We start from the raw sequence: 9105 nt of genomic DNA, 5'->3' as shown, positions 1-9105 counted from the left end.
GATTCCCGTGCTGGGCTGGCTTTGTACATTCCCGTTTAAAGTGGCCCCGTTCACCACAGTTGAAGCACTTAACAGCTTGCTTATCGAACCCATACTTGGTGTCTCGCTTACTCTCCAAGCTGGTTCTTCCAGTACTTTCCATCCAATCCTTTGCTCTTCTCACAGCACTCGCAAAGGCCCACTTGATATCCATCAAGTCCATCTCTTCCTTATCAATCTGCCTGTAATCTTCTTGTGTCAGATTAATATTTCCAATCTGACCTTCTATCAACCCACAGTACGCGCTCACTACAGTGTTAAGCAGCTCCATGTGTTCCTTAGCTACTTCTACACTGATTTTAGAGAAACTTGAAGTGTCAAGCTGTACTGTATTTGGCTTTGATTGTTGACCTGCAGAAGATGATGTTCCTCCATAACAGGCATATTGTGGTTGTTGAACAGGAGGAGGAGGAGGTGGTTGTATTGGATTTCCATACAAATCTGTGGTTGGAGGCGGCTTTACAGGAACTTGCACTGGATTGCCGTACATATCCGTGCTTGTGACAAACGCCGTTTGAAGTGGAGCATGTGAACCGGCTTTTGCTGATGAAGAAGTGGAGGTGCCATAATACATCTCTGGATTCTGTGGCACTGCAACTCTCTTTGCCTTTAACGTTTCTTCCTGATCCTTGTTCTCCAGAAGCTGCACGAAATCGTTGATATTTGTAGTTCTCAACGTTCCGTTGTACTTCAAGATTTCCAGGAAGTTATTCCATTGAGGAGGCAATGCATCGGCAAACTTCTTTACCACCTCTGTTGGAGTCGTTGTGACTTCAAAGTTTGTCAGCTCAGTAAGCAGGTGATAGAAACGGCTTGTCATATCTCCCAAGGACTCCTTATCCATACATGTGAAGCCATCGAATTCTTTCTTCAGTAGATCTCGTCGTAGTTGACGTGTGGCTTCATTACCTACTCCTCTTGTCTTCAAGGCATCCCACAGCTTCTTCGTAGTCTTGAAACTGACGAACTGATGATAAATATCCTTGCTCAGTGCTTGAGTAAGAATAGCGTATGCTTTCTTTTCTAAGTCATACGTCTTCTTTTGATCATCAGGAAGATCGGCAAATGTAGCTGTCGAAGAAGCAGCAACCTCGATAGTTTGATCGAATTCCGTAATGAACCGTAACCACAACTCTGTATTTTGACCAAGAATGTATGTATGGAAACGATCAACCCATCCTGGATATTCATGAAGATGCATCAACTTTGGAGGCCTGTTCAAACTTCCGGTTTCACTTTCGCTTAGAAGAAGACTTTGAATACTCGGAGTTTGATTTGAAACAAACGCCCATTGACCAGCTGGAGTGGCATTTGTTTGTGAGGATGTAGATACCGGAGATTCGGCCCATGATGGAGATTGACTAGTATTCATGTATTTTCCACTGTCTGGAGCCGGACTTCCCCACCAACTAGGATTCATGATAGATAAGCAAAATAAATGCTAAGTAAGAATGATCCGAAAGATAACACAACCGAAGGATCCTGGTCGAAAGATCTGAAATCACAGAAACTTGTTAACAATAAACAAACCTCAATCGAAAGATATAACCTTGTTCGAAGGATCAACAGTACTCGAAAGATTACTGTTGACTCTCGAACAATGATTTCGAAAGATTCAAGAACTCGAAAGATTCCCTTTGAAAGATCCTTATCTTTCGAGCCAAATCCTTATCTTTCGAACAATAGATCTCGAAAGATTCACCAATACGAAGGATCCTAATCTTTCGGACACTAGTCTTTCGAAAAGATTCCTCTGTCGAAGGATATGTTTCAGACTTCGAAGGATGGGTCGAAGGATATAAATCTTTCGAGCCCTCCTTGATCGAAAGATATCGAAGGATGATCTTTCGATGTCGAAAGATATCTTTCGAGAGGCTCTGACACAACTGACACAGATGTGACGGGTTGGTGAAAAGGTGATGGGTAGGTAAGTCAACTTTCGGCAGAATGGTATGGCAGGCTGACAACTTTCCCACCAACCACGATTTTGAAAGATAATTTGCCCAAAAAGGAAAACTTAACCCAGAAACCGGTGACCGGAACCTTAACCGGAATATTGCCGGAATTCACCAAATCACTCAAAAACAAGTTTTCAAGTTACCCAACCCACTTTAAACACTCCCGGTTAGTTTAGACACGTTTTTACTCAAAGAAAATGCAAGAAAACAAGTAAAAACAGGTGCAAACACCAAGTGTTTCAACACACCACAACTTGTAAAAACCCGGTTTTAAACAAGGTTAAGAGCCTTAGCTCTGATACCACTTGTAGGTCCCTTTTCGCGGAGGATTACGAACCTAAACCTTGTTATACAAACCTACTAGCGAGTGCGGAATCCAAGCTAGCAAGCAAACCGAGTTAGTAGCAAGTAGAGAAACAAACACACAAGTTCACCGATTAACACAACTTGTATTAATGCAATGAGGGTTCGGTTACAAGCTCAATGTTTACAGAAGTGTTCTATAAACTCTCTAAGTGTGTGTGTGAGTTCTGGGCAGAATGCTCTCTAAGCTTCTATCTCTTGGTGTGTAAAATGGCAGAACTCAGAACTCCAGAACTCCAGAACTAACTCACACTCAACACATGCATGGGTATATATACCCAGCTCAGCATGTCTGGTCGAAGGATTCGACAGATGGTCCGAAGGATCATCTGTCGACCACATGTTACACGAAAGATCAGCATGGACCTCGAAGGATCATCCTTCGAGGTCTAATGGTCGAACCATGGTCGAACCATATCTTTCGATCACCTCGAAGGATCAGGTGTATCCTTCGAGGCTATCCTTCGATCTGAACATCTTTCAAATGTTGTCCAAGTCAAACCGGAGGATGGTTGACTTGGTCAACTTACAATACAAATCAGGACATCGTTTATATCAGACCGAATACAGACAAAGTACAGACACAAGTGCACCAACACGTATTAATACAGTGGTGTTAATCGGTGAACTCTTGTGTGTTTGTTTCTCTACTTGCTTCATCCCGGTTTGCTTACTAGCTTGGATTCCGCACTCGCTAGTAGGTTTGTATAACAAGGTTTAGGTTCGTAATCCTCCGCGAAAAGGGACCTACACTTAAGACCTCAAAAATCATATTTATTTGAGTTAATTAATCAAAATATATAATTATTATATCTAATACCAAATTTTTATATGAAAATTAACTTTTTGAAGAAAATCTGGTTTGGCGCCCCCTTGGTTACACATAGGGGTATTCATCGAATTGAATAAAGAATTTTCGAATTACTCGAATCAAATTGTTCGAATAATTTTTTTTTCTGGAATTCGAATTCTATTAAAAGCTGGTCAATTTGATTCGAATTCGGATTAAAACTTCAATTCGAAATCAATTCCTCTTCAGTTAAAAATTCGAATTCGAATCGAATTCGGATAAACTCTTTTTGATTCAAATTCATTTACAATATTAAATTTATAGATTAGTTTATACTATAGCCCAAATTTAAGTTATATGTGTGTTATATATAATTATAAATAAATAAATATGTAAAATTTGAATTCGAACTTGAATTTTGAATCAAATTTAAAATTCGTATTCAATTTGTATTTGATTTACTGGACTCAAATTTGAATTGATTCGAATTCGAATTCTTGATAATCGAATAGAATTGAGCCGAATTTTCCTAATTGAATTTCGAACACCCCTAGTTACACGTTTTGACCCGCTACCAAACCCGGCCATTTTGCCAAAACGATAAACACAATGGTACATCAAAAAATGCATTTTTAGTACTTCAACACCTGCTCTGCCAGCTGTAAATATCGGCTTGAGTTCTCTATCTTGGCGGGATAGAATATCAGGGCTGTGAGCAATAACGGTTAAACTTGGAAACCATTTTTGCGTGTTCCACCAGTACGTCAATGATGGAGAATGGTGAGCGACCCGCAGACTCCATTGATCTTGAAGAAACTGCTTTCAAAATGCTTGTTGAGATAAGTTTGATGGCAAGCGGGGCCACCAATAGTTAACTACCGGAGCTATAAAAGTCGCTCCTGCTAGCCTGTTTTCATCACATATACATATGATTACAAGATCCTTTACATAAACAAATTAACTAATTGGCAATAAATGTAACTTACTTATGACCCCAAATTTACAAATATAGTTTTACAATTCCTAAATCTTCATTACTACCTATTTTAAATTTCCTTTATTCAACCGGCCAGTTTCTACTTTCTAACCTAGTTAAAGATCACTTTTCTACAACACTCTGAATATTAATAAACGAATTAACTAACTAGTCACAAATACAAATCCCCAAATCACAAACAACAAAACCCTAGTTACTAACTCTAACTACCAGCAGCCGTGAGTTCGTGATAGTTTATATCCATGGAAGTTGTTGGGCTATATACAGTTGCAGTGTCACGGGCACAAGAATATCCTCATCACCCTGCCATATACCCTTCGTTTTCTGAAAACGGGTTTTCAATTTCTGTTGGATCAAATTCCCATGTACCCGATCTCGTCCTGATACCGATAATCCTGATCCCTAAATTTCATGAATACTTGATACCGATACCGAAACATGTCGGTTCGGTACGGTATCGGTATTTTGAGGGTAAAAGTCGGTATTTTACCGATACCGCAAAAACCAAAATGTGGATACCGTTTCCGATACCGAAACATGTCGGGATCGGGATTATCGGGATTGGGATGGGATCGGTATTTTATACCATTTGCTCATGCCTAGAATAGAAGAAGGGAAGAATTAATAATATATAATTAATTACTACTATATAAAATTACTGAAATACCTTTACCCTTAGTTGAATGATTTAACTGAGTTAAGTGTGAGGAAGCAAAATGGAAAAATATGGTAAACTATTGGAGTGAAATGACTATTTTTAAAGGATTGAGACAAAATCCATTAAAACAACCAAACCACAGGGAGTAAAACGGAAGTTTACTCTTTATTGTTTCAGCATTAGAAATTTAGAATCAATATGATAAAATAATTGTGACAACACATTACATGTCAAAGTTATTATACTTACAAAAAATTCACAAATAATTTAACCTACTCGGTGTCCACGAGATATTTTTAAACTAACTAGGTACTTGTCCGCGCCGCGTTGCGGTGCATGTCAAACAACTCTAAAAAATTAACCGAAAATGAACCCTTCAAAGTTAACATCGTATATCACATATACACACATAATTCAGTGATGAAGTACACGTATCCGAACAAATTTGAAGTCCAAATCTAAAACCTTACAAGTGACTCACTATTTCTACAGCATCGATGGAGCATATTCTAAAAATTAAAAGATCTTTGAGGTGTATATGCAGGTGTTGATTTTATTGATATTGGGTTTCATTTCCAGATGTATTTAACCTGCAAGTTGAGGGATAAGCTACATCAATGGGGAAGTCTTTAATTTATAAAACAAATACAAACAACAAAACAAACCTGGCGCTCGAGTTCTCACCTTAGGTCCCTTCTGATTTTTGCCTAACAAATCACATCCGCCAATGATTTAAAACTTCATCCTAATTATTATGCAGTGGGGTGCTCCAACGACAATAATATCTAATTTGGCACCTACATGTGTTCCAAAACAGATATGCTATAGTATGTAAAACATTATAAGTTTGAAATTTATAGAACGTCGAATTATGAGATGCAATACATAATACTAATGTGACCCGTGCATTGCGTCAAGTGAGAATGCAATTGACGGTACCCGGTCAGGAAAGTAATTGTGATGCGTCCTATAAATTGACGAAATATCAATAAATCAAATAACCTACCATGAGAACTGCACCATCATCAACCTAATGATTCTCATTGGGTGCAATTTGAGCTGATGTAGTAAGCACGGATTTCCAGGTCTTTTGTCAACTCGTTCGATTTGCTTGATAACCACTGAAGTAACTGAGGAAATGCCTGTTTTGACCGCACAAAAAAGTTACCCCTATTAAAAAAAACTATAAAGTTACTCATTTTGACCCATCACCCTTCCCGACCCACCCATTTTGCCACCTCTATTGAGCATAACAAAAAATAGCCATCATCTTGAAATCATTAAAAACGATTTCATTTTAAATATATAACTCAAATAAGGAATAGTGCTTTCATGCTAGTTACGCATAGGCGTGAGCATATTATGAACCAACTTTGGCCAAGTAGAAGTGCTTTTAGGATGGCATCACTGTTCGCATCAGCATACGGGAACATGTGGCCCGCACCCGTGAGCTCGTGATAGTTTATCCATGGAAGTTGTTGGGCTATATACCGTTGCAGTGTCACGGGCACAAGAATATCCTCATCGCCCTGCCATATATGAACAGAACCTTCGTTTTCTGGAAACGGGTTTTCAATTTCTGTTGGATCAAATTCCCATGTACCGAATCCAATGTTCAACTCACGGTGGAGAGATTCGTATTCTCCTTGTTGTCTTACTTGTTCCTAACATGAAAAGAGAGCTTGGTTTTGAAAAAGCTAGAGGCGCACAAAAGCGACGAGATCTAAAACCGAGGCGCAAAGCGTAAAGCGCAAAAGCGACGAGCTTTTCGTACTCAACGCGCAAGCTAATTATATATATATTTTTTATATATCCCATACGTTTTTAGCTTTCCCTACCCAGAATATAGCTACAAGTAAGGTTTTTGTATGATTATAGCTGCATGTACAAGCCAAAAAAACCCAAGGCACAACAGTTAGATGCATAAAAACGCCTCGGGTACAAGAGGCGCATGCCTCAGGCAGAAAAGCCCAAAAAAATCCCAAGAAAGCGCGCCTATTGGGGGCTTCTTGTAATTACTCTAGGCGCTAAGCGAAAAAGTCCTAGGATGTGAGCCTTGTTACGCCTCGCGCTTAAGCGCGCCTGAGGCACGCTTTTTAAAACCAAGAAAGAGAGACCATAGATCCTCATTTTTTTCAAACAACAGGTCAAACAAAAAAAACAGAGCATGTCAAACGCGAAGTATGTTTAGTACCTCAACACCTGCTCTGCCAGCTGTAAATATCGGCTCGAGTTCTCTATCTTGGCGGGAAAAAATATCAGGGCTGTGAGCGATAAGGTTAGACTTGGAAACCATTTTTGCGTGTTCCACCAGTAGGTCAATGATGGAGACTGGTGAGCGACCCGTAGAGTCCGTTGATCTTGAAGAAACTGCTTCGAAAATGCCTGTTGAGATAAGTTTGATGGCAAGCGGGGCCACCAATAGTTAACTACTGGAGCTATAAGAGTCGTTCCTGCTAGCCTGTTTTCATCACATATATACATATAGAAAATTCAACTTTTAATCTAACTGGCATGAAATTGGGAATTTCAAATAAACTGAAATTGCCAAAAGAAAATAATGGATGAGTAAGATCCTTTACATGAGTTACGTTTTTAAAATGCTATAAAAATGTAGGACTCACCAAGGCTAAAAAGAAGAGGAAAGAGAAGTATTACTGTATATCATACAACCTCTAAATACTAACTCTTTCGTAAGAGGAGCTTGTGAATGAAATGATCGAATTTTTGTGATCAAAACAAAGATCAAGACTTTTCTAACAATTTATTTATATCAATGACTTCCAAACTCGTTTGACTCAAACTCGTAAACCCTATGAATTTAAACTTGCAATTTAACAAACCATTCATCCAATTAACATTAACATACTAAATAAACTAACCCTACCCTTTAACTTTCTTCATTCGAACGAATTGGAATTAACTTTCACATAAGTCATTCTACCAGTTAAAGAAAGTAAACTATTAATTAAGAAGTACAGCACTCTGGATACAGAAACAATTCAACTAACTATTTAGCATTTCCTTTATTCACCCTGCGTAGCGTAACGTAACAACCATGTTTCTAACCTAGTTATTATAGAATCAAGATACAAACTTTTTGCAGGATCTTAATTCACAAAGTTTTTAACATTCCCTTTATTCAGATACACATGTTTGTTTACTAACCTAGTTATTATTATAGAATCAAGATATAAACTTTTTTAAAAGATCACTTATCAAACAACTAACTCTGAAGATTAGATAAAGGGAATTAAGTAACTAGTCACAAATACAAAATCCCCAAATCACAAACAATCAAAACCCTAGCTACTAACTCCAACAACCAGCAACCAACCATCCAACAATCAAAATGTAAACACAGAGAATAAACAAACAGTGAATTGAGTAAACAAACTTACAGGAAGAATAAAGGCACCGTTGTTGACTAGTGGTGCCGGAACTCCACCGGCGCCGGAGTATGACTCCATTGTTGACGGGATTGGTGGTTCAATTGGGGGTTTTGAAAAAGACTAACCGGCGTCGTTTCACTCAAACAAAATTATGTTAATTTTCAATTTATTTTTTTATGTTATCGACTCTTGTATAAAATTAACAAAAAATATGATAATGATAAAAAAAATAACGAACCGGCTCAATTAGGCTTGAGTTGGCTCGAATATCTTACGAGCCGAGTTCAAGCTTGACTTTTCAGCTCAATAAAATAAACGAGCCAAGCCGAGATGGCTCATTTAAGTTTGAGCTTGAGGCAGAGGCCAACTTTGTTTGGCTCGGCTAGATAGGGTTGATTATAGCCCTAAGCCTGACTGGAATACTTTAAATTATCTTTCACAGCATTGACGGAGGTAGTGTTATAGCAGGGGTTGTACAGGCTACGGCTCAATCCCGTATTCGTAGTATAATAATGATGGTATTTTAACAATAATAATAATAATAATTATTATATTTTTAACAATAATAATAACAATAATAATAATAATAATATTTTAACAATAATAATAAGAGGAGGCGGGGCACTCCCGTGATACAATTGTATCACTCGTTAATATATAACGAAATAAAAAATCTCCACCCCTACTTCATTCTATAACGCGTTAATATATAACGAAATCAAATTTTCGTTATTTTTATCACACCGTTATTATTATTATTATTATTATTTTTTGTGAGTGTATTGTTGGTTGGGGAGAAATTGTTGGGTGTGGTGGTGAGTGATGACCACCTCCACTAAAAAAGGTTGTGAGTGATGAAAAAATGGTTGATGACATGGTGGAACTTGATTGGTGCTTGTGAGTGATAG

At 38.0% G+C, this 9105-nt stretch overlaps 1 protein-coding gene across 5 annotated transcripts; it reads right to left on the bottom strand.

Moving 5' to 3' along the window:
• Window positions 1-3760: 3760 nt before the first annotated feature.
• Window positions 3761-8341, bottom strand: LOC110886620. Of its 5 annotated transcripts, none has more exons than XR_004864253.1 (6): window positions 8207-8341; window positions 7000-7266; window positions 6297-6469; window positions 5812-5947; window positions 5490-5602; window positions 5163-5395 (listed from the first exon to the last, which is right to left on the bottom strand). XR_004864253.1 is itself a non-coding variant. In XM_035975972.1 (6 exons), exons 2-5 carry the CDS (start codon window positions 7099-7101, stop codon window positions 5551-5553), a joined length of 582 nt encoding a protein of 193 aa, XP_035831865.1. In that variant the 5' UTR covers window positions 7102-7266; window positions 8207-8341; the 3' UTR covers window positions 5163-5395; window positions 5471-5550. The 5 variants fall into 5 exon arrangements, 3 of the variants coding, with proteins under 3 accessions (XP_021990126.2, XP_035831865.1, XP_035831863.1); XM_035975972.1 differs by having other exon boundaries at window positions 5471-5602; window positions 6178-6469; XM_035975970.1 differs by having other exon boundaries at window positions 6178-6469.
• Between the last annotated feature and the right edge of the window lie 764 nt (window positions 8342-9105).

Source organism: Helianthus annuus, chromosome 1 (genome assembly GCF_002127325.2).
Source record: "Helianthus annuus cultivar XRQ/B chromosome 1, HanXRQr2.0-SUNRISE, whole genome shotgun sequence".
In the NCBI taxonomy this organism is placed as follows: Eukaryota; Viridiplantae; Streptophyta; class Magnoliopsida; order Asterales; family Asteraceae; genus Helianthus; species Helianthus annuus.
The sequence above is the reverse complement of the archived record's forward strand: the minus strand, read 5'-3'. Positions and strand labels throughout refer to the sequence as shown.

Coding starts and splice junctions, on each gene's coding strand:
- LOC110886620 (XM_035975972.1), bottom strand. CDS start 7,101: ATGGTTTCCAAGTCTAACCTTATCGCTCACAGCCCTGATATTTTTTCC. Junction 5,948..6,177: donor AGCACTTCTACTTGGCCAAA/GTTGGTTCATAA, acceptor CGGTCAAAACAG/GCATTTCCTCAGTTACTTCA. Junction 5,603..5,811: donor ATGATGGTGCAGTTCTCATG/GTAGGTTATTTG, acceptor GAACACATGTAG/GTGCCAAATTAGATATTATT.